Source organism: Mauremys mutica, chromosome 4 (assembly GCF_020497125.1).
Source record: "Mauremys mutica isolate MM-2020 ecotype Southern chromosome 4, ASM2049712v1, whole genome shotgun sequence".
In the NCBI taxonomy this organism is placed as follows: domain Eukaryota; kingdom Metazoa; phylum Chordata; order Testudines; family Geoemydidae; genus Mauremys; species Mauremys mutica.
In genome coordinates this window covers 138,422,275-138,447,889 of record NC_059075.1, presented here as the reverse complement: position 1 = coordinate 138,447,889, position 25,615 = coordinate 138,422,275, and the positions used below count along the sequence as shown (strand labels likewise).

Genomic DNA, 25,615 nt, shown 5'->3' with positions numbered 1-25,615 from the left:
TCCTTACTGCATTATTACAGTGGCTTTCTCCTGGAGCTGCTATGGCAGAACTAAGCCTTCTGTGGCTTATATGCGTTGTCCTTTATAACAGCTGCATGGATTTCAAAAGCAGGCAAGTAGGCTGCTGCATTAGTGTGATAGATAGTGCCTGGGTAAGGGCCAGGGATGCCTGTGTCAGCAGATGGGATAGAAAAAGGTTCTCTTTGAAGGGGGCTGGCAGTTCCGAAAAGATGTAATAATACCAGAGGCTCCAAACCAAGCTATTCTGATGCAGGGGAAAGATAAGAGCCACAGGAGGGGTACCCAGTGTCAGCAGTTACAGCTGGAAATGGAGGGCCAGTTGTGTTCCAGCAACAGCTCCCATATCTGCTTTGCACACTGAGGCACGTTGTCAAGACTATTTAATGCCCCAGTAAGACACGGTGAGTTTTGCACTTTCCCTCACATACCTGGGGCAAAATCAGGCAAAATGTACAAAGAGAGGAATAGCAGCCACCCCTCAGTTCTTGGCCATACCGCCCATTTTGGGGGGTGGGATGGGGGAATCCTCCCCACATCCCCCACAAGTAGAAAGGAATCCAGATGTGATTCCACTGATCAGGGCAGAGGAGGGGCATGTAGAGAATGCACAATACGCCATGGAAACAAACCAGGTGGGAACTTCCAGCATAGCCCTTCTAGGTGCAGGAAAGCTCCCCAAACACAGAGCTAGCAGCCATTGCATCTGCAAAGCGTAGCTGCTCTCACTCCATGAGTGGAGTGATGGGAAAGGATTCCTTCAAACCCCACTGAGATCCAGCCCTCAGTGTGAGGGAGTACGGGTATTTTGCCTGACGCTTAGCCCGGCTGTAAAGGATTCAGGGTGAAGACAGTGCCACGTAGCTTTGATTCCGAGAGGATGCCTCGGCCAGCAGTACTTACTATGATCCCGTCACTCATGAAGAGGACAAGAGCCCCGGCGACGTGGACTGCGAAGTAGGAGTAAGGAGCTCCTCTGAAGTTTTTGCTTTGGCAGCAGCTAAATAGGTCATCATGCCCTGAGTTAAAAGAAAACAATTAAACGCAAACGTAAGTGGAGCTCCCAACTACCTGCTCGCCCTACCACTCACAATGGGGATTTGTTCTGTAACCTGCCCCAGGACAAATGGAGAACAAACATACAGCTCTGTTCTGGGTTGCGTACACCCCGGAACACTGATAACCTCTGCCCGGGTGAAATTTTTCCATAGTATGTGCCATCTGTGGAGCCAGCGGTGTCACCTCAGTACTCCTTAAAGCTGAGGAGGCTAGGCTTGTGGAGCACTAGCCTGGCTGATGATTTAGAAGATATCAGTTCAAGTCCAGCTCAGCCATGAATTTATTATTATTTGCATTGCGGTAGCTCCTTGAGGCCCTGCCCAAAATCAAGGCTCCATTGTGCAGGGTACTGTACACAGCGAGAGAAAATCCCTTTCCCAAGAGCTTACAGGCTGAGGCTAGGTCTGCACTGCAATCAGTAGTAATACAAACCCATGGACCTCGGCGGGCTCATACAGCCCATGCTGCTGTGGCTTCACTGCTATTGATAGACCAAAGCGAGCTCGGTATGTCTCCATGGGCTGCAGTCACCACTCTGCTTGCAGTGGAGAGAGGCCCGGGACCCCATTCCCTGATGCCTCTGGGAGCAAATCCCTGAGTCTCACAAGTCCTCAGTAAAATGGGGGTAACAACCCTTGGTCTATGCAGACTACGTTATTTGGGGCAAGGTCTGTCTCTTCCCATGTATCTATACTGTGGGGCCATGACCTTGGCTGGGACTAATGTTGCACAAAGAATAAATAGGGGGTGGAGTGAAAAAACCATGGTAGCTTTCAATAAAGTTAATACTGTGTGTTTTTCGAGTGTGTTTTTCGTCTACAACACAGTTTACAAGGTAGTAACTATCCCGCCTTGTAGGTGGGGGAACGGCATGATGGGGAAGTGAGGGGATTTGCCCGAGGCCACAAAAGGAATTAGCATCCTTATTTATGGGGCTCGGTTTTCTCCTGTCCTGCATCTTGTGCAGTCATTTACTCCAGCCGAGAGGGCACATGTGTAAGACAGAATCACAGAACTGGAAGGGACCTCAGGAGGTCATCTAGTCCAGTCCCCTGCACTGTTGTGACAATGCTGAATTAGAGCAGGGGCTGGTTAAAAAATAAAACCTGGTTTTACCAATAAATAAATTTAGTTTCCATTTCAGGGCATTTGAATTGGACTTTCTGCCCCCCCTTAAAAGATCGGGGGGGGGGTATTGAAACATGATCAAAAAGCAGGTTTTTGGAAAGTGAAAAATGTCACTAATCAGACACGTTTCAGTTGCCAAAAACCTGCTGTTTGTTAAATGAAAATTTGATAGCCATTTCGGGTTTAAAAAAAAAAATGAAAAAAAAATGTCAATGCAAAATTTCTTTTTTGGAAAAATCAGACATTTTTCAACAAAAAAACCCTTTTGATTCAAAAGATTCAGCCAGCTCCAGTGAGTCCTGCTTCACCTGCACTTTTGCACTGGCATAAATGACAACACAAGGTGCAGGCCCATTTCTTTCTACTGTGGTAGTGCCTAAAGACCCCAGTCCAGGCTCAGCGCTCCACTGTGCACAAACACTACCAAGACAGTGCCTGCCCCAAAGAGCTCAATTAGACAATACCCGAGAGGCGGACAGACCAACAAACTGGGGGGAGGACACGGTAACACAGATCGCTGCATCTGAATAAATTAACAACCAACAGTGGCCTCCAAAGTCATCTTAGATTAGCCGCTAGGGAATCTCTGGCCACCCATCCTGTGCATTAGTAAAAATCTCCGGACAGGGTAAAGATCAGGGTTAAGGTGCACACAGCTTTGGATCCTGTGCTACATCTATACCAGTGCTTAATACACCCCACCGGCAAAGCTCACCTAGTGTGGACACAGATTATCCAAGCAACTGTGTGTTTGCCAGCATAGTTGATGTCACTATAACTAAGTCTACAGTAGGGCTTTCCCCAGGACAGCTCTCTTGGTCAGGAGTCACATCTCTGCACACCTCTGACTGACAAACTGAAGCCACCAGAAGTCTGTACCACAGATGTGGTCAAGCGTCCACTCCCCTATCCCTGCCCCAATTTTCTCTGCCTAAAAGACTCACCTCACATCTTTTACTTCATTGTAAAGAAAGACGTGTCTTTACCTGCGTTACTAAGGCCAAGTCTACCTTGTAGAGCTCTGTCAGGCTAGCGGTTGGTCAAGGTGTGCACCTGACCAGCTGCACGGTCCCTAGTATAGATGCAGTTCTGTTGGCAAAGCTGGACTTTTATGGCTAGCGCTTGTTTCACTCAGAGGGGGTGGCTTTACTGCACCCATAAATTGCCACTTGCCAGTATAGCTCCATACACAACCAGGAGTGCTCCGTTGGTCTAGTATACCAGTATTTCCAAGCCATAAAGTGCTCCTAATACAGACATGGCCTTGCTTTAACGTAGATACTGAAATGAAAAGCATTTTAAAATTCCCATTCACTTACCACTATTTATCCCAAAGGTTAAATATACTTGGCATTTGTTTCTCTCAGCTTGGCAAAGAATCAGTTACGTGTGTCTGGTTTGCTGCAGCGGCTTTTGGGATCCACATAGGGTGACCAGACAGCAAGTGTGAAAAATTGGGACGGGGTGGGGGGGTAATAGGCTTCTATAGAAGAAAAAGCTTCAAATATTGGGACTGTCCCTATAAAATCGGAACATCTGGTCACCCTAGATGCACACAATGCAAAAGGGGCCCCTGCATTCATTTAAGAACTGAGTTTAAAGAAAATCAGGGAAATAATTTCTTTTGGTCTTGGGTTTTATATAAGCTCACTTTCTACAAAGTCAAAATTTAGGCCCAAACAGGTGAAATTCTTTTGGTTGGTTTACCCCCTGCCTCGTGAGAATGGCACAGAAGGAAACAGAAATCCAGCCGAGAGGAGTTTGTTTCAAACTCAGCAAACAATAACAAAAGAAATTGAGTCCAATGTTCAAAAGAGCTTATGTGATTTATCAGCCCAAGTCTCCTTTCCAGAAGTGACTGAGGCACTTAGTAATGTGGAATAGTTGTGTAGTCACATTGCTTCACACACCACTAGAAGGTGGCCAGGTACTACCACCTGGGCATGGTATAAAAGCTTAGAGAGCAGTACAGTGTCATTGAAAATACCTGGGGCTGGGGCTCCTAAATCACTTGGGTGCTTCTGAAACTTTTGCCATAGCCACAAGGGCCCTCGCCTTCAATTCAGTGGCCAAACTCCCCTTGACTTCCATGTCACGGGTTCGGGGCCTACGTCGCTTAGGTTCGCAGACATCTTACCCATAGTCTAGCGCTCTACCTCCAGGGCTGGCAGTGCACTCCCGCAGCTCAAGCAGTGAACAGAGGAATCAGGAAACTATTCACAGCTCTGCCACCAACCGGCTGTGTGGCCTCAGGTGAGTCACTTCACCGCTTGCAGAGCCTCTGCTCCCCCTCCCACCCACTGTCTGTCTTGTCTGTTTCGGGCAGAGACTGACTCTCTGGGTGAGTACAGGGCCGAGCACGGTGATCCTGGTTGGGGCTTTTAGGTGCTACCGTAATATAAACAATAAATCTGCAGTTCTGTTCTGGGCAAAACTAACATGCAGGAATAGGTGCATGCGGCAGTAATTTGACGCCCGATGGACCTGCTGGCCGAGACAGACAGTTTAAAGGGAAAGCCAGTCCCCAGCCAAGGCCAGTCCCCCCGACCTGGATCTGTGACCCAAAGTGCAGGTCAAGCCATTAGAGTAGAACACCACAAAGGTCATCCACGAAAGCATGACCACATAGCTGCTCTGCGCACACCAGCAATAGCAAGAGACTAGGTTCACCACTGCTGGCTGATATGAACGGGAGCTATGGGGGATTGGGGCCCCTTTGCAGATGTTATACTGCCTTGACTTTTCCATGGCACCTCCCCACTCCCGGAGGTTCAGTTTCAGCCCATCCCGTGTCCCCTTCTTGGAATCCGCATTCCTTGGGGGGGAAGGGGCTGTCGTCATCTCACCTCTGTCTGGCGTGGTTCTCGGCAACGTGACGGAATGATTGTCCTTCTCGGCCGGCTGCGTTTCCATCGCCAGTTCGTCCGCAGACAGCAGCGGGCGCCTCCCGTTACTGAAACAGGGCACCAGCCTTTCCTTGTAGAGCAGGAAGAACACCGCGATGGGGACCGGTAGCTGGGGGAGCAATGGGAAGAGGCAGGTCAGCCAGCCTGGATTTATTCTCCCTCTGAATCAAATGTTCGATGATAACAGTCGGCTGCGTGCGTGTTCCCTCTGTGTGCTGCCCTGGCTCTGCGCAGGTAGCTGACCCAGCAAACCCCGAGAGAACCCCCAAAGACCACAGACTCTAGTAAGATACGAAGCCACCCGGGCCAGGTTTATTGTCAAACGAAGCACAGTAATAGTTTCCTATAGACTCTACAGGACATGCTACGAATATGTGCCCCCTGGCAATGGACACAGCTCAGTCAGTGGCAGGACTTTCCACTGCCCCCTGGGCTGGACAAAGATACGCACTCTGGGACAGACTTTTATACAGTTACAGGACAGATTACTTATCCCTCCTGACGTATTGAGGTACAGCCCCTTGGCTCATTAGGGTGCTGTCTCCCCTTTGATCATGTTGTTCCAGACAAACAGATCTATCCATCATGCTGTCCTGTCTTTAAGATGCACCTGCCTGTTCCTTATGTCTGTGGAGTGTCCTGATGTAATCTTGGCACAAGTTCCTCTTCTCGCTACTTCTGTGAGTGAGGCCTGCCTCTGGCTCACAGCCCAGCTTTTGCTTAGCAATGCCTGGAAGTACTTTGGTTCATGCTTCAGGCCTCAGACTAGGCCTCATAAACAAGAGTTTATATTTCAGGGCCTCATCTTACTACACATGCCACTCCCACAACAAGCTTTCACTGGCCTCTTTGGCAGCCTCAGCTGAAAGACCATGGGGCTGAATGGAGACTGAGCTGCCCCTCTCGGCCTATTTACACTGCAGTGTCACCTAGAGACTCCCACTGAATTCGGTGTCTCCCTTGTGCCGGGGGTCGTCAAGGACAGTCACTGCTGCAAAGAGCTCACTAACATTAGCTGTTCCCGGACAGAGCTGCAGCTCTCTGGTGAATCGGCTCCAGGGCTGTCACTGCGCCAACACACATTGGTGCAATGCCACCTGGCACTTCCCTGCAGCATCAGCCCAAGGTCACGGCTTAGGTTGGGCTTCTCACACCCACGACTCAGTGGTGCCTTTAGCCCCACAGGGATTTATTCCTTTTTGTCTGAAGGGAAAATAAAGAGAATTAAGTAAAGTCAGGTCCCCTCCTTCCCCCCCAACTGAAGTCCTGTTTATTCTGTGACAAACCGAGGGAGAAAGCCAGGAAATCCATAAGTTACGGCTCACACTCTGTCCCAGCTCTGGCCACTTGGTTTTGTTTTCTACACATCTGTGAGCAAGTGTGAGCGCTAACGCTGAATTTCCTGGTTTTTGTTGGCTCAGGGTGTTATTTAAACGTATGGAGGATTTCTCCCCCTCCTCCCCCCACTGAATTCATTTACGAGGACTCCATTGTTCTGGGAACAATGGGAATGGGAACAATCAGTTCGGTCCCATGGAAGAAAAATGTATTCACTTGATAGTTCTAATCCTTCCGGAGGTCAGGACCATATTTTAATTGCGGATTTGCAACAATAATAAAATAGCAGCTTAGCAAACTCTCACAATGTATCTACACGGCACCTTTCATCCTAAAGGATCCAAAGTGCGTGGGAATAAAAGGGAGGCCACTGTGGGTAAGGTACTAGACTGTGACTCAAGAATCCAGGGTGCAAACACTCCCTGTGGGACCTTGGACAAGTCATTTGACCTCTCTGGGCATCAGGGCCCATCTGTGAAACAGGGATAATAATCGTCCTCTCTCTTCAGAGCAGGGACTGGCTCATTATGAGTATGTACAGCCCCTAGCAGAATGGGGCCTCTTGTTTAACGCCTCTAGGCCTTACCTTAATACAAATAATACCAAGTGTACCTTACTCACACACACCAGAATTAGCAATGGGCCTGAGCCAAACCCTAGAACTGTGTAACCAACATTCAGTGGCCTCTCTGATACCACCCACAGTCAGATTTTCACCCACCAGCCTAGTGCAGCCACCTCTGGGGTGAAACGTGGCAGCCAACTACATGCAACAAAGCGAATTAGAATGGCCCATCCTCTGCTCAGCAGCGAGCTGCTTCATTCATGAAGACGGATGGAGTTTCTCTGCAGCCAGATTGGATCGGGACATCAGGCCATTCAAATCTGCTACCCTGACTCCAGCAGTGGCCAAGATCGGTTGGTTCCCTAGAAGGCAACCATAGCCAGCTGTGCAGTGCAGAGCAAGAGCTTCCAAGTTGAGCTTCCAAGTCCTGAGATGAGGCTACCCTAACTCTAGGATGCCTGAGTCCCACTGACCTAGCACATACATACACATCAAACCCATTCTGGTACTCGAGCAATCCAATGTTCCCAACAGCGAAGTGTCAGGAGATGTTTAATTCTCGTAGTCTCTGCATACATTTGGTTTAATGCACAGAGCATTTCATTCTTGGCCTCTCTCTTGCACCTTTGGCCCAAGGTGCTCAAAGAGCTTTACAGGCATTAACTGTTCAAGTATTACAACAGTCTGCTGCAGCGGACAGGACACAGGCCCAGGAATCGGGTTCTAGTCCCAGCTCCACTAATGACTAATCAGGTGACCTAGGGCAAGTAACTTCCTCTCTCTGTGCCTCATGTTGTCCCCATTTGGGATAATGGCACGGATCACTGTAAGGCACTTTGAGCTCTCCGGATGAGAAGCGTATTATTATTATTGTAACTCTCATATGAGGAAGGTAAAGATCATCTTCATTTTACAGGTGAGAGGAAACTGAGGCACGGGGAGAATAAGTGACTCGCCGCAGATCACACAGCAAGTCAGTGCCTGGGGCAAGACTGGAACCCAGGAGTCTTGAGTCCCAGCCTCCTGCTGTAGCCATTAGACACACCATTCCCTCTCTCATATTAGAAAATACAGGGTGAAATCCTGGCCCCGCTGAAATCAATGGGAATTTTGCCATTCACTTCAATGGGGTCAGGATTACATCCACCACACCAACCAGCCGTTGATGGGAAAGGCCTTGCTGAAGCATGGATTGATTCCTAGCCTTGCGCCGGAAGCGAGGACACCAGTGTACAGGAGATCGGTCATTCAAAGCAGAAGGAGCCATCTGAAAGGGGCTCTGATCTTAAACCAACTCCAAGCTGGTTGGCTAAAAGCCTGCGGCGACATCCACGCCTCACCACCACGGCTATGGGAGAGGCTGATGTCACTCAAACCAGCACAGGGCGAGTATATGGGGTGGGGAGTCGGCCAATCAAAACAGCTCATTTGTTAGATGAGCAAACAGAGATCACCACACTAGCTTTGCAGGGGAATGTTTCACTAAGCAAGGAGCCAAACTCACCCCTGGCACAAAGTGCACTGACTTTGGTGGAGTCACACAAGGGGACCGATTGGTCCCTAAGGCTTTAACCTGGGATTTCTCATTAGTTACACGCACCTTCTGGAGCGTGCTCACGCTGCTTGCCTGAGTTCGGCCAAGTGTCTTATAGAACCAGCTGCCTCTGTCCTCCTTTGATATTTCCATATGTTCCACCAGAAAAGGGCAAACAGTGAGGAGCTGTGTTGGCTCACGGATGTGGTTTGTTTGCCAAGCTATATGGGGCAGGGCTGACGCGTTTATTACAGGAACTTGCTCCTTGGAGAGGCTTGGTTTTCTTAGGCTAACACGCTGATCACCTGGGCTGCTTGGCACATGGTTTAATGAGACTTCCTTATACCCTGCAGCGATCCTAAACAGAACTATAAAGCAACAGACAGCAGACGCAGGCGTTACATGGCTAACAGCCCCACCCACGGGGCTGAAGATGGATGAGGTAACACCCATTGAAAGGATAACCTTTTCAAGGCTCTGTCTACGTTTGGAAAGGTTCCTGCTTCCCCAAGCAGCTAGCAGGGCCATCCATTCGGGGCACAACCAGGTGATGAAAGTTGGTTCCTGGCCCATTCTCTCCTGGGGTAATCCCCCGACTTCAGTAGCAATGAATTTGGCCCAGAGTTTTTTTCAACTTAGCCCCTTGCTAAGGATTGCATTGGTAAGGAAGCGGTCAGAATCTCTCACCAGATCTTGCTGTTTTGTGTCAGCTCTCAATAAACGCAGGTGTTATTCCTCTCTCCTGTTCTATCTTAGGGACTTCTTATAGCTCACATCACCATAGTATGTGAGTGTATCACAGTCTTTGATCTATTTATCCACACAACACCCCTGTACAGTAGGCACTGCCATTGTCCCCATTTTAAACATGGGGAATAAGTAACTTGCCCAAGGAGACACAGTTCATAGTGCAACAGGGAGCTGAACCTGGCTCTGAGTCCCAGGGTAGCACCCCAATCATTGGACCAACCTTCTTCTCAATTTGTCTCCATTTGCTCTTTATTCTAAACTCAATAAATTGGTGCATCAAGGTGGCAAATACCCTTAAAATCATAGTTCTCTTCCATCTCTAGATTCTATTTCAGCCCATCTCCCTCCCAGAACAGGGATTACCCCCAGCCTACTTCTTAAGAACCCAAGCAAAGGAGCTTCCCCCAGTTCCTTTGAGATAATTACCCCACAGACAAACAGATCCCACCCTCAGGAACTTGCACTGCCAGAGCCGGACTGGAGTTTCCATTCTGGGGAGAACGCTGACGCGTTGAATCTTGCTTTTGTTCAAGTCAGAACAAAAAGCTGAAATTTCAACGTCTCCCGCAAAACGAAAGTTCTGAACAGTTTTGACTGAAAAATCATCGAAACACTTTGGTAATGTTGAATCATTTTGCTTTGATAAGACAAAAAGGTTTTGTTTTGATCATTTCCAAACATAACACAAAATATTGGGTCATATAATAAACAATAATGTTCGTGTTTTAATAGAAGATAAAAGTTGAAACAAGAAAGTCACAACAATTCATTTTGACTTTTTCCTGTAGAAAATGGTGTCAGATTAGACTCATTCCCCCCAAAAATGTTTCGATTTTGACAAACCTGTATTTTTTCAATGGAAAATTGGCAGCCAAAAAATTTTCGGCCACCTCTAAAGCCTACTTCATTTCATCCCCTTGCTCCTAATTTCATTGTACTAATTTGTTTCTCTCTTTTTCCTTGATGTTTACACCTTTCAGACACGGGTGGTGTGATCTCCCCTCTTCCAAGCTACATAGATTAATCTGATTCAAGTTGGATTCTTTCCATCTAAATATATTTTCAGCATGTTTGGTGGCAAGGCAGGGATGCATAAAGAGAAAAACTTGCTTTGGGAATGCAAAATTCCTAGAGTATTTGAGATCTGGATTTATCTCCGTTCGTCAGGGATAAAAACTTCATTGAGGAGAGAAGTGGAAACCATAAAGTTTCCCTATACAAGGCTAATATCTCCTCCCACCTTCTGCCTTCAATCTAACCAGATCCCTTCCAGCTATTTGCTCAGTTTATACCCGTATTTTCTCTGAAATGTGGCAAAGACAGTGCCAATTCCAATCTAATACTGCTCTTGTTAAACTAGAATTACTGGTTTGGATTGTATAATTCAACAGGAAGGACAAATTTAGTCCCGGTGCCACAGGCAACTTGGGAAAGAGAACAAGGACGCTACTTTGGCAGGAGACAACCCCCCACCCCCCAAGAAGTTTACAGAAGGTGTGCCCTGCTTCCCAGCTCGCCTTGACATTTGCTACCAACATCTCATGCCACAGAAGGGGCTACGTTTGAAAAAAGGCTTCACTAAATGGGCCTCCGGTGGCCATCATTCCGTTTTTGCAGCCACGATTTTTCAAGCCCAAGTCTGCATGTTTGAAAACCCCAACCTTGATGGAAGTGCAAACTGCATTTGTGCTTGCGAGTCAACTAGTTACACACCACACTTCTTCCTCGGTGTGAACAAATGTGGTTTCTGAGGGTATGCCCATACCGCAATCACAGGATGTGACTGCAGCTCAAACAGACATACCCAAGCTAGCTTTAATCTACCTAGCTCTGCTCTGGTACCGCAGTAATGAAGCAGAGGCTAGCCCTGGGAGAAACTACCCAGAGCTGCAGGTGGGTTTACACAGCCCATGCTGCAGTGTGCGCTGCTGCAGCTTCACTGTCCGCGACCCGAGCTAAGCTCAGGCAGGTCTCCTCGAGCTGCAGTCACACACTGTGATTGCAGTAGATACACCCCCTGAGTTTGCATGCACAGAAACCAGGATGCAAAGAAAATGGCGAATACAATTCTAGAGGCCAGTTTTGAACATCTGAACCGAGACATCGTTTGGGGCCCAATCCTGCTCCTAATGAAATCAACAGCAAAGCTCCCATTGACTTCGCTGGGAACAGGCTCAGGCCCCAACAAAAACTAAACCATCAAGCACTGCCACTGCACATCAAAGCCCACATTAACCGCAGTCTTTACTCCTTTCAGGGACGAATGCTAAAATACAGAGGACACCTCCCGCTGCAGCAGACACAGAGTTAGAGGTAAGTAACGTTGGATTCTCACCCTAAAGAGGCTGCACCCCACTGAGTTCTGCAAGGACAGTCTCGCTTTGTACCATTTGCTTCACTGACGCAACGAGAAGCACATCAAACAGGCTGCACAGATCTCAGCTTAATGAAAACTAGCTGTGAGATGCACCTGAGTGGTGTTTTGGTTTATAAGCACATGGACAGATCAAGATGGTATGAAGAAACCTGTTCCTCTGCCTAGCACAGCATGTATGCACTGGGACCATGGGCTGCTCCCCACTTCAGTCTGGGGCTGGAAGAGGGAATGGGATGGGATCGTAGACAGCTTGGCTAGCCGGTCAGCCACGGTCAACACTCTGAGTTTAGCCGGCTGTATGTAGGGAGAGATGGAGAGCGGGACTCTCCTGGCAAGCACATAGAAAGAATAGAGATAAATAAAATGAACTGAATTAACCCACCACTCGTGACTGTGCTTTGAGATCTTTCGAGGGATGGTGCTACAGGGATGCAGAGAATTATCATCACTCTCTCTCCTGGAATTTCTCTGGCCCCATCACCACGCTATCCAAGCACCTTACAAACGTTAATGAACGCATCCTCACAACCTGTCCGCATAGGCCGGGCCATTTCCCCCATTACAGAGGAGGACCTAGGCACGCACAGCTGAAGTGATCACCCGAGGTCACTCAGGCAGACTGTGGGAGAGCCTGGAATGAAGCCCAGACCACCCGAGTCCCAGACAAATGCCTTAACCACAAGGTCTTCTCTTTTGGTGCACTCCACCCACCCCTATGGATTGCCTGCACTGCTCGCTACTAAGCCCTGGGTTCGGATCCTGCCTTGGACAGCTGAGCTCAGATGGGTTACAGGAATAACAGCACATACTTGAGCTGCAGAGCAGGCAGACAGGACGTGCTCATCTGATTGATCAGCACCATTTATTATCTTGGTGCTAGTGCCTCCAGGGAGGGCACTCAGCCCTAGCAGGAGGAGGAGGACGTCCACTTTGGTTGTCTACGAGAAGAGGGCACGTCAGGGGTAGCAGAACAGAGTGGGTGGAGGAAAACATGAGCCCCTTTCCCAGGCAGGCCATTGGACTTGATACCAGTTGTACAGAAGGAGAGATTGCATCTGGTTGCCTGGTGAGAAGAGTGCGAGACACCCCTTTGTTTCACCAGCAAAAGCTGCTGTGTATATGGCATCAATCAACTGGGCGCTTTTATTGCAAGTGTTTTCCAGCTGTAACTCACGTGCTGCTCGCTGCCCAAGAATGGCCAGAATCCATCTCTGTGGGCAGACAGACAGACACATGTCTGGGACTCACTGCTGCATGTGAAGATTAACATTCCCTCTCTGATCATTACTTGGAAACATTACACGGACCCATTATACTGAAATACCGACAGCAAAGATGGCTGGGGAGTCAAGGCATTGTGACTCAGATCTGGGTCCTGCCTCTGCCACAGACTCCCTGTGGGACCTTAGCCAAATCACTAACACTCTGTGCCTCGGTTCTCCACCGGTCACACAGGCATACCACTACTGCCTGTCTCCTACCTGTGCTTGTCTACTTAGACTGCAAGCTACTCAGGACAGAGACTGTCTCTCACAATGCACCTTGCACAGCCTGATCTCGGCTGGGGCCTGGAGGTGCCACTATAAAATAATCGTAATGTCAGATTGTTGCCAGCCTTGATTGGTGACAAGGCAAAGCCGTGTCATTCTAGACACTATCTTGTCTTCTCTCGTTTCAGTTCAGGTGCTGTTTTCAGCAGCTGATCTCTGACAAACCGCTTTATGCCATTGGAAAGCCAAGATCCTCAGCTCCAAGAGAGTATAGCGCAGTGGGTGCTAGCTGTACGGACTCTCAAGACGACGACCCCTTAATATCCATTTGAATTGAAGTAGTGGGGAAAGCGCTCAGGCAGTCCGAAAGGGTGAGCCCCGGTCAGAGATCGCACGACTAGTCAAAGCAAGAATAACGCGATGTCCACTGATGGAGAGCTGGGCTCTCAGCTTCCTTGCAGCTTACAACACTTGTCTCCCCATGGACGTTTGCAAGACACCAGGCCCAATAATCCTTTCACTGGTCTCTAGGAACAGTATCCTGGCACCAGTCCAGGTGTGAATCTAACCAATCCCGGTCCTCAGGACAGGAAGTGAAGACTATTGAATCCAAAAGAGGGGGTGCAGGGAGGCAGGATGCAGTTACCTAGGTTGGTAGCTGGCCAGGACACTGGGGCTAACACCTCTACTCTTGCAAACAGTGCGAGATGGAAAAATGCCACCTACTGAACCATTAACACAGCTTCCCACTCCACCCTCCCTGCTCCTTCCAGGTCTCCCACTCAAGCACTGACCCTCCCTGGCCCTGCTAAGCTCTGGCGGGGTCTCCATCAGGCGGGAATAACAGGATTTATTGTGTCAAATTCTGCATCACGCTCCCCTTCAGGGCGAATACGCAGCTCCCCCCTCAGGGCCGCACATCAGTGACTCCCGGGAAGTCTGGCTGCACCATAGCCTGCTGATCAACAGCTGCTCTGGGCCACCCCAGAAATGTGCCGCAGGGGAGAGCCTGGCACATGAGCACCAGACAGCTGAGGAGCGAGCGAGAGGAGCTGGGCTGGGCTGACAGCGTGTTCCTTGCTGCCTATCTCCCAGGGAAAAGGCCCACACTGGGTGTGTGGGAGGTTTACACCAGACGAGCCTTGAGGGCATGGAAGGGCCCAGGATCCCAACCCATGCAGGCTAGCTGCTGGGAAACACCACACCAACCCCATTAAAACATTGCCCTGCACGGAGCGAGCAGGGGCGGGGAGGAGGGAGGGTAGCGGAGGGGCCTTCACACCAAGGTTCCAATGTCCGGCGCAAATTGGAAGGCTCGGAGGGGACTGCTGGCAGCAATCCTGCTTCCCTGTCTGAATATTCACCCACCGCAGTCACCCGTGCCGGCTGGCTGAGCTGCCAGCGCGACCTTTGCAGCGACCTCCACCCCCAACCCGGGGGCCCTGTCTGGCTGCGGGATGAGAGCCGGGAACCGGGCTGAACTCCAGTGCTGGGGCAATGACCGCTCAGGGGATCCAGTTCCTGGCGGGGGCCTGGAGGGGCTCCCGGCATCTCACTGCCTGTTGGATTCCAGGTCAGGATGCAATGAGACGGGGACAGGGCCTTAAAGCCACCATCCCATTAAGCATTAACTGCCACAGTTTAGTGCTGCCTCTCAACTGTAAGGTCAAATCATGAAGGAACTGAGTCCCTATGGCCCAGTCTTGGGCCCCAGTAACTCAGCTAGGCCCCGGGGAGCTCCCTATGAGAAAAGAGGGGGCAAATCCTTCTCCTGCCTACGTATTCCCAGGCCATGGAGCTAATCCACAGCCTCGACTCCAGCCTGGCTGCTGGAGGAGACTCTATGGCCCTGCTGCTGGAGGCAGGCAAACCGTGGTGCCCGGGGAGGAGCGGGAACAACAAGCCGTGGCACCACGCTGAGGAAGAGCTAAGGCACAGGACACAGAGGACTCCCGTTGGTACACCAAGCCGCAATACTCACGTTGATCAGGGCCATGATCCAGAAAGCATAGGACACACGTGTCACCACCATCCCTTTCATCGGCAGTTCATAGTGTGACAGGTTGCCGGGATGGTGGGGGACCAACGACTTGCGGATGTGAGGGAGGTTGCTGGTGGCATTGAGTGTGGCGTTTGACAGGATGCAGTTGGTATCCGAGAGGAAAGGGTCAGCTATCAGCGGGCTCAGCAGGGCTCCGAACCCCACAAAGAAGTGAAGGGCCTGGAAGAGAGGACGAATGCCAAGAGGTTAATTTTCTGCTCTCCCCTGCAGGGAAGCTGTCAGAGTCTCCTGAAAGAACGAGACCCGACGACAGAAATACATCAAGAGCCGCCGCGTCCCAACAGAATTGCCCCAGGGGAAGCCAACGCATCTGCCTCACCTGCAGGAAGATGGCCGAGTCCTTCTGGTAGATCTTCACCAGCTGCATGTTGGAAATGGTGTCGATGCATCCCATGGCCAGTCCCGCCACAGCCATGACCACAGCCAGCACCACCACATTGTGGCAGAGAGGGATGATGGCGAAGACGACAGAGATAGCGAGGGACGACGCAAAGAGGGCGACCAGGGACTGAGACAACCTGAGCCAGGAGAGAGGAAACAAAGAGACAGAGTTACCTCAGGGAGAGCACAGTCCAGCAATGACATCGACCTGCTCACCAGGACACACCCACAGCTATGCCCTGGCAGTAGCATTCTTAGGCTATTAATAGGCCTGCCCCGGTCCCCCGAGCATTCAGAGCCATTGGAGCACTGCAGATCAGTCCATGGTGCAGGCACCAGTCACTACGCTGGCTACGTTACCATTCAGCACGTGGTGGGGAAAGGATTACGAGGGATATTCCTTGATCAGACAACGGACGTAGGATCCAGCTACGCTGCAGGGAGGCAGGATTTCGCCCTTAGCATGGTTTCCACGCATGTTAAGCCCAGACGGGACCATTACAATCACCTAGTCTGACCTCCTGTCCAACACAGGCCACAGAAATATGTCCCTTAGTTACAGGCTCAGCTGCTGGGGTAGGGGTGAGCAGGACGGACTAGTTCAAGAGACTGGGAAGCGGGGCCTGGCGATAGCTCCCAGCCAGGTCAATAACAGCAGAAGGCTGTCACCAAGGCACTGTCAGCTGGTAACCGATGAGCAGCGGGTAAGTGGCAGCCTCCACCTATTCCCAATAGGTGACATGGTCCCATCACTACCCTACCCCTCCAGCCACCCCCACCTCTTGCTGTCTCAAAGGCACAGTGCACTGAATGCATCACGGACACTTAACTCCTTGCTCCCCTGTAGAGGCCCAAAGGGGGCACATTGGCAGTGAGAATATGGCGCTGACCATGCTGCACCTGCGCTGTGGGTAGACTCCAGCCCACAGGGCCACCAATTGCACTGATGTCACGTTAGGAAAAGCTAAATCCATTCAGTTTGTATTTAGACCATGACAAGGTATTCTGTTCTCTGGAGGGACACGTATAACCTGACTAGGGTACTGGGCACCATAATGTCTGATTTCAACAGCCCGTTTATTGTTGTAGTCGTCTCCCCGTTTGGCTTGTCTCTTGCCCTAACTTTGGATCTCCGCAAGAACCTGCCTTCTGGGAGGTCACCCCTTCCTCCTTCCTTTCCTGGCTGCAGCTCCACAGAGCAAGCAGGACGGCCGTCTGAGGCTTTCTTCCAAGCTTCGCCCTGCACACCCAGCCCCAGGCACCACGTTAAGGTCCTTGTGTCCACGTCCCATGATCTCACCCAATGTTTGCATGGAGGGGAGGCGATAACCTTGATCGCCACATCAAGGGCTGAAACCTCTTTAATCAGGTGGAATTTACCCAGATACCTAATGGTTGTAGGATGGCTAGAGGAGAGGCTGCAAGCCAGGTGGGACGTGCCCTCCGGTCAGGAGGGTTTTGCTCTGCTGAATGGTGTGCTAGGGACCCTCTATACCACAAGCGTTATATTGGAGAGGGGCAGCACATTGTGACCGTGAGATGGAGTCACGCTATACCCAGCCCCGTGTGTATCTGACATGCTGCAAATCCATTATTTGCTGCAAACTCTCAGGTTTCTTTTGAAATTAAAAGTTTCTAGACCGGATGGCTGTGAAGAGAGAACTTCTAAAAGTGACCTGAGTGTAAATGGTGCAGCGGTGTCAGTCTGAGTCTGCAGACAGCCTGAAACAAGAGCTCCAGGAGTCATGAGCTGCTGTGCTCCTCTCAATGAGTGTTAATTCTAAAACCTACTGATACCAGGTTCAGAATCAACTATTTCCATTACTGATAATTTTAATATCATAGTATATCTGACCTAGCCTCTGCTTAGACTGTAAGAGGCTGAACTGTCTCTTTTCTCTGCTTATATAGCTCCTAGCACATTGGGGTCACAGTCCTGACCGGGGCCTCTGCATGCTACCATAACAAATATTCGCTTTACTCCTACTTCCCCAAAGCTCCAGCTACAACCCACCCAGGTGCCTGAAGTTCCATCTTCCCCAGTGGATCCCTTCCTCCGTTCAGTCTGGTTACATCCCCAGTGAGGATCACCTCTACATGACAGCAGCGGGACCTGTTCAGTGTTTCCCCTGTAACCAGCTGAAAGGGGTCTGAGCTCCTACTTCCCTAGCCACTCCCACAGGTGAGTGGCTCAGAAAAGCTTAAAGGACCTTAGCATAAGACGGGCAAGTGCATCACGTCACAGAGCATGCGGGTAATAAGCCCGCTCCCCGCCTTCTGTCCGGACTGCTCTGAGCTAAGCAGGGAGCCAGGCTGCGCTCACTGAGAGCTGAGAGCCGGCCAGCTCGCTGAGTTAGAAAACCAAGCCCAGGTTGGCATTGCACCGCTGCGAAGCTGCCAAGTCTGAAGGCAGGAAGGAAGGAAGGAAACAGAGACCAGACAGCAAAGCACTGAAAAGACCAAGACTAGCAAAACGTGAGACTCTGTAAAACCTCAGCAGAGAACAGCGAGCACAGACAGGTCCCCCTGGAGAGACCGCATCCCCTTGAGCACCTCTCTCCCCCTGTAGGCACCCCCAGCTTTCTGATGGAGCAGGGCTGGTCCCTTTGGCACATGAAAGCATCACTCCTTAACTGACCAGAGGGGGGCATTATTGGGTGATGCAAGACACTCCAGTTCTGGCTGGAGACAGAGAGAGGGATCAGCAATAATAGCCAAGCCCGCCCGCACAGGCATGCAAAGGATATCGCCTGCATGCAGAGTCCATTCCCCTTGCTCCCAAGCAACTCGCAGCACAGAGGGAATCCACAGCCACATCTCCCTGGGGAGCAGCTTGGCTTGGGGGCAGCATCTCTGAGTCACAAGTCACGGCTCCCCCCACCCCAGAGCTGACACCGCCATGCAGCACAGAGGGACGCCTGTGCCATTCGCAACACCACAGCTGCAGAGAGGAGACTCAGATCAGAGGGACCCTCGGCCTGTTTCTGGGGGTCAGCAAGGCAAGTGTTTTGGATCATAGGGGAATAACTCGAGTGTCCCAGCCAACGTGCTGCCCCCTGTTGCTCAACAGGCAAGAGCCCCGGCTGGGCAGTAGCCGATTGCCAAGCTCATTTGCACGCCAAGTCTGTAGCTATCTCCCTGCCTTGCCAAGGGCTTTAAGATAAAGGGGATGAGAAACCAAAATCCATTCTCCAAAGCAGGTTGCCTACAGCAGCCGGCCAGGAGCCAGGACATCTGCTATGTGGTCCTGATGGCTATTTGCTGGCTGGCTGGCCCTGGACAGACCCCTCCTCCTCTCTGCACCTCCGTTCCCCCATCTGCAAAAGGAGGGTAATTCCTGCCTCACCGAGTGCATGAGGCCGAATAGCTTATAATGCACTTTGACATCCTAGGGCAAAACGGACCTAAATGCAAAGTTACTGTACTTCCTTACTCTGCTGGATGGCATAAACCTGGAATTCTAGACTCACAGACCCATTTTATCTTGGAGCCCAATTCCATGTATTCAAATTTAAAAAACAATTTAATTGTTTTTGAAGGTCCAACATTTTGCAGGGCACTAACCCAGCCTCTCATGCAGTTTAGTCCTTTTTAACACCCTGATCCCCACGAGCAAATTCACAAGACAAAGGAAAAACAAACCCCAAAGACATAAGGCCCTGGAATAAAACAACAGGCAAATAAGAGAAAGGAGCCACAGAGGAACAAGGCAGCACCCGTGGGGAATCGCAAGAGCCCACTGGGGAAGAGAACTGTAGGGATTAGCAGCCAGTGAATATGAGATGGTAGAAACATGCACCAGGAGATCCCAGAAGTGCCTTTTATATTCTGCAGTGTTAGCAAAACAACTGCAGAGCTGCCTCGGCTTGGTTAGAGAGTGCATTCATTACCGGAGTTAAACATTAAACGCTAATTATTTCATGTCCTTAAAAAGCACTAAAAAGTTTTTTTTTAAAATAGCAAAAATGTCTGCCTCCAGCAATGTACCGCTAATTACACCATCACTTCTTTATACAGCCCCCGTAGCAAGCACCAAGAGAACCCACTTTGCATTCTGCCCCGCTGACCCCTTCCCCCGCCAACTCTGGCATTAGTGAGTAGGAAGGAATTGCTTGCTTCCAGCCACTGAATCCAAAATGAAGTCATTTGCTTTCAGGTATGTTTGAAGAGTGCACAGCCCAACACCAGAGGTGGGGTTTGGACTCCCACTGAAAGGCAGCGTGAGTTGGGTGTCTAACCTGTTAGGTTCCTTTGAAAATCTCAGCTCTTTCCCTGTATCTTTGTAAGAGGCATGACATAAACCCAGGTCCTGAGGATGAAAAATCATTGCACACCTCATCAGACAGTTAATACTCTGTCTCCCGGCTGCAATGGGATACAGTGGTAACCTGTGCTAACCTGTTGTGGAGAGTGTTGCCTTGCATAAACATCTGCTATCTCTCTCTCTCTCTCCCCTCCCCACTTCCACACACACCGCCCCCCCCCCCCGAGGCTGCATTGCACTGGGGGCAAGGGATTTCTGTACAAACAGAGAACCTGATTTTCAGAAGCATCCACATCTTGTTGAAGCCAAGGGGAGCTAGGAGAAGGGATATGGAATCTCATGCTTCAGGGTTTCATCCAGTCTTTTAATGATGGGGTAGAATGAGACCTTCATGGGGAGACAGATTATCCTGCATCTGCCAACTGCAGGGTTTCTTGCACTGACTTTGAAGTAGCTGGTGCTGGCCACTGTCAGAGATGGGATACTGGGCTGGATGGACCAGGGGTCTGAGCTGCAGATGCTCAGTCTCCCTGCAAAGTCAGGCCCAATGCTCATATTGCAGTCCCAGGGGGCTTAGGAATGAAAGGCACCATATAAATGTGCCACACTCAGCACCCTTCAGTCCCTCCCAACACCAGAGCCACACATGGTGCCAAATGAAGGAGACGCCTAAACAAAAACCTTAGAAAGGTGGGAAGGGTGGAGGAGGAAGTGACTATAGGACCATTCTTGGTGTTTCCCACTGTTGCCTTCCCTAGTGACAGACACAGGCCTTGGCTTCAGTGGGGCAGGATCAGGCCCCAAGAGGGGAGAGAGTTTAGGATTACGGAAAGTTGAAGAATCTCATCTCATCTGCCCTCACAGGACCACCTAGGGGAACACACCTTTGGAGGAAGCCTGAGCAGGGTTACACCACACAGTGCCAAACACACCCATGTCCGATCCACATTCACACCCCCAGCTTGGCTAGCACCAGTGGGGCTAGCTCGGTGCTGTGCCAACAGCAGGAGAAATGCTACCAACTCTCAGAACAGACACAGCCTCTGAAAAAGCAACCAAGGGTGCTGGCGCCCAGATACCACTGCAATGGGAGCAGTAGGAGAGCAGAGACTAGATGGCCATGGAAGGGCAGCACAGAGGAGTGCAAGGGAAAAATAAGACATTGGTATTAATAACAGCAGGATCCAGTATTAAAATCAACCATCAGGAAAAGTTAGAGGAACTGAGGAAGGTGGGTAAGCAGAGAGTGAGACGACAGCTTCTCAAAAGAGTGCAGGGCCAGGTTTCCTAGCATTCAGCACTCACCAATCAGCTGGATTTTCTAGAGATCAGCTCCTATTCAAGCACCTAAATCAGGGCCAGATTTGCAGAAAGACTCCACCCAGACCAGCTCTCAGTGTGACACTTATGGCCAGATTTTCACAAACATTCAGCTCTCAGCGGGTACCCACTGTGCTCAGCTCATCTGATAATCCAGCCCAGAGAACACAATAAAACAGGATTCTTTAATCCATTTCTAGCCTCAGTATGCTACGGGGCTGCTTGCAAGAAGCCAACCTGCCAACTGGAAGATGCACATTGACCTCCTTTACCCTAATGGATCTGACATATAATTTAGCATCTCTCTAACAAAGCTAAGGTAGTGTTAAGGTGTGATCCAGGGCGCGCAATATCCTGAAAAGCTGTTACCACCCATGCAAGAGAATACCCTGTTCATGTCATCTTATAAAAAGCTATATTCTTCTGAACTCTGTACCATGGTGCAATATAAAAACTACAAACACACTGAGTCATAAGACAGTAACATGCCAGTCTTATGAACAAGGATCACACTTTTTGCTGAATTCTGTTCCTTTCAGTTATATAGGGCATTTCTCGCCCTACAGTTTCAGCGTAGCAGATGCCAACAGTAAGATGAAAGGGCAGCTCCCAGAGTCAGTAAGATGGACTGATATTTTCATAACAACCCAGGCACAGTAGCGCATGTTCTGCTCTGTTACATGCCTGCAGACTCCCAGATTCCAGTGGGGTTACACAAAACCAGAGTTTGGCCCAATGTTAATTCAACTCTCTGGTTAAAGGAACCAAAGGCCATCTTGAGCCCGATCGATGCTACAGTTACAACCAGTGGCACAGTTAACAGCGTCGTTATCCCCTAACTTGATTATAACATTCCATTTTGTAGAGCAGCCAGAACCAGAACCACATCCTAGGATTTAGCCCATATAAGAAACAAAGCCCAGATGCCATCTACACTACAAATTAGAGTCAGGTCTCGTGTCTTGATTGTGACTGTCATGTCAGTGGGGCCTTAGGAAGCTCTAGGAGAAGCTATCACCTTCTTAACTGTAAGAGGCATGGACTAGTGCTCTGACCACAGGACTGGGAGCCAGGAGCTCCCGAGTTCTAGCCTTTATAATCATGCAGCTTTCTAGCAAGCTGTGACTTCAGGCAAGTCACTTTACCGCCCTGTGCCTCAGTTTGCCCATCTATAAAATAGCCATAATACCAACTGCATCAGGGCTTTGTGGGATTTAAATAGCGAATGTCTAATATACTTACAGTTGGGTGCCACAGCACATTTTAAAGTTAGCTCTGTAATGCAGCTCAGTGCACCTTGGACACATGGGAAACACCCCCCCCCCACTGCCCGAAATACCCACCACTTCCCAATAGGAATTTCAGCAACCGTTTTAAGCACGTTGCCCGTGCTGTGAAGAGCCACGAACAGGGTCCTGGTTTATTAAGGCAGAAGGCAGTTGCTCATTTTGCCCCGCACAGAATTAAAAATCCAAGACATCAAAAATCCATTCTTAGGGAAACCCTAAAAGGTCCATGCAGCACAGGCTGGACACCAGGAAGAAGCATATCAACATGAACCTGGCATTTCCGACTGAGCAATCCTGGCTCTGCATTTGCCTAATCTCACCTTCGAGCACACAGGCAGTAGATGAAGTGCTGGCACCTGGGAGTCTGAAATCCACTATCCATATCACAGGCAGGGCAAGCTTCCCACACACCATCTCCTTCCAACATACACCACCCCTGAGCTGGCAAGCAGTTTGGTCTCCTAGTCAAGATGCTTCTGCTGATGGCCTCTAGAACTATTTCATCTCCAAGTATGTACAGCCCTTGGCTCCTCTACTCAAAATGCCATCAATGCAGCTCCGGGAGTGCTGGCTGGGATGGCAATTTCACCTCCACGCTAATTCCAAGACCCTTTACAGGTACTAATCAGAGTTATCTACTGAATGCCTCCTTCTTAAATCAAGAGAACAGTTTAAAAACAAACACTTTATACCCATAAGAGAATCATGTAAATAATAATCCAGATAGAGACTACAAAATCAGCTACATTGATCAGTAACACTGTAAATAATCAACTGATTTTCATATGCAATAGCGGTCATCACATCTAAGCCTACAAGTCTGTTTGGAAACCTCTAACAGTGCGGTTGCACATTTTCTATTTTAGAGCGATCTTAACACAAGATTTGCTACAAATCCCTTGCCTGGCTGCACTTGGAAGCCTGACTGATTTGTAAAGAATGCTGCTGTCACTCACGCATGCCTTGTGTGAAGTTGAAATACCGACTGTATCCTCTTCAACCCTGTAGCAACTTCATGTTTAGAGTGTTATTGTCTGAGGTTGAATCTTGTTTGCCCAAACTCCCGGAGCGTAAGATAACAGCTTGATTGCTGACACTGGGGTTATTAAAACAGGCTTTCTACAATGTTTTTAAATGATTAGGTTAAATAAATACATTGGGAAGTCTGGAGTAAGACTTGCAATCTCCCCCCTGCATGCACCATCTCTGCACTGAGCTCAATAAAATCAGTGGCACTCCACACAGATGCAACAAGGTGGATGGACCCAAGTACAGAATCAGGCTCCCACAGAATGAAACCTGCAGCCTTTACTCTCATGAGCAATTCCACTGACTTCAATGGAACTACTCAGGTGAGTGAGGGCTACAGATCCAGGCTAACCCATTACAAAGGTTTTAGTTTGTGCAAGATCTTTCACACAACTTGTCTCCCCAGATGCTTTGAGTCCCATACTGCAATTAGGGAAACAGACAAAAACAAAGAGAAAGTCGGGGTGGGGGGGGAGGAAGGGAAAGGAGGAGAAATTAAAAGACATATTTTCAGACATGATGTGAAAGAGACAGACGAGCTGGAGACGTGGAGCCCAAACATGGGACGTTCCAAGCCAGAAGGGGGAGAGTTGCAAGCCGCTGGAGGAACATTAAATAAAAATTGGGGGCGGTTAGAGCAAAAGTGATGGTGCAACCTTAACTAGGGCACTGATCCGCCAGCTGACCTATGGGGCACTGAAAGGAACGTCCCCACAAGTCCCAGTACAGTCCTCCCTGGTTGAACTAACCTCGTTATCTCTAGCCTGCTTCTGGCTTGCTTATATACACCTGCCCCTGAACATTTCCACTACTTGCATCCCATGAAGTGGGTATTCACCCACGAAAGCTCATGCTCCAAAACGTCTGTTAGTCTATAAGGTGGCAAGACTCTTTGCTGCTTTTACAGATCCAGACTAACAGGAGCGCCGGGAGGGAGGCTGAAGCCAAGCCACGTGGGAAGTTCAGTGTCACCAAGTTGGTCGGAGAGGGAGGGAAGGTGTGAGCAGGGGAACCGGGAAGGCGCTGGGTTCTGGATCAAAGCCGGCATGGCCCCGGGGGGAGAGGCCGATCGGGTGGGGGGCGAGCTCGCCAGGGGCCTTACGTTCTCTTGAAGACTCCCCCGAGGCAGCTGCCGAGCAGGAGGCAGAACTGCTGCGAGAAGAAGACCCAGGTGATCTGGGAGAGCGAGCTCTGGGTCTGGCAGCGCAGGTCCAGCAGGGTGGGCCCCAGGAAGGCGATGCAGAGCCCGAAGCTGAAGAAGACGCTCCAGTAGGTGAGGGTGGGCTGCAGGTTCCTCCGGAACAGGGCAGCCACCCGCTCATCCCACACCATCCTGGGCTCGGGCTCCGGCCAGGAGAGCCACGGGCAGGGCTCGGCTCAGCGCGGGGGCCGGCGGGTGGACAGCGCCCTGGATCTCATGCGCCCTGGAGCCCTTCTCCCGCTCAATCCGGATTCGCTCCGCTTCGCTGCAGCCCGCGCTCCGCTCCCCGGGCAGTGCGGGGATGTGCCTGGCGCGGGCGGGCAGCGCTGCTGGGCTCGGGCGCTGGCCCCGCCCCTGGGCCCGGGGAGCAGCAGCCGCCGCCTCCCGGGCAGCAGGGCGGGGACGGGGCTCGCCAAGGTGCGCGGACGGGCTGGGAACGCCGCGGTGCCCGGAGCCCTGCGGGGCTGCCGCGGGTCGGATCCGGGGCTGGAGCAGTTTTTATAGTGGGGGCACTGGAGGGAAATCCCAGCCCTGGCCAGGCACCGGGGCTGGTCCCTGTCCCCGCTGGATCGTGGGCTCCCTCAGGCTGCAGCAAAGGCAGCCAGGGCTAGGGAAGTGTGAGCGCCCAGCAGCCCTGCTGGAGCCGAGGCCACAGGTGCTGGAAGTAGGGGCGCTGCTACCCCCCCTCTCCGCCCCTTGCTTGAAGCGGGTTCTGTTATATCCAGGGTTTACAGTTTGGGTCAGTGGCTCTCAGCACCCCGCACGGTACAAACTGTTCCAGCCCCCTGGGTTGGGCTGCAGGGAAGTGGCAGCCAGGAGAGCTCCAGCCTCCTCCCTGAGCTCACAGCTCAGGCTTTTAGAAGGCAGGTGGCCCAGCCCAGCTGAATGTTGGGTTAGTTTCTAG

At 50.6% G+C, this 25,615-nt stretch overlaps 1 protein-coding gene across 1 annotated transcript in view; it reads right to left on the bottom strand.

Moving 5' to 3' along the window:
* The window catches only part of MFSD4A (major facilitator superfamily domain containing 4A), a 35,832-nt gene extending 10,802 nt beyond the window's left edge, over positions 1–25,030 (bottom strand). Inside the window, exons 1-5 of the mRNA XM_045012325.1 lie at positions 24,613–25,030; positions 15,547–15,745; positions 15,147–15,386; positions 5,052–5,220; positions 922–1,037 (exon numbers count right to left, since the gene is read on the bottom strand). Coding sequence (XP_044868260.1) covers positions 922–1,037; positions 5,052–5,220; positions 15,147–15,386; positions 15,547–15,745; positions 24,613–24,842 — 954 coding nt within the window. The 5' untranslated portion in view covers positions 24,843–25,030. The remainder of the gene's footprint in view (positions 1–921; positions 1,038–5,051; positions 5,221–15,146; positions 15,387–15,546; positions 15,746–24,612) is intronic.
* Between the last annotated feature and the right edge of the window lie 585 nt (positions 25,031–25,615).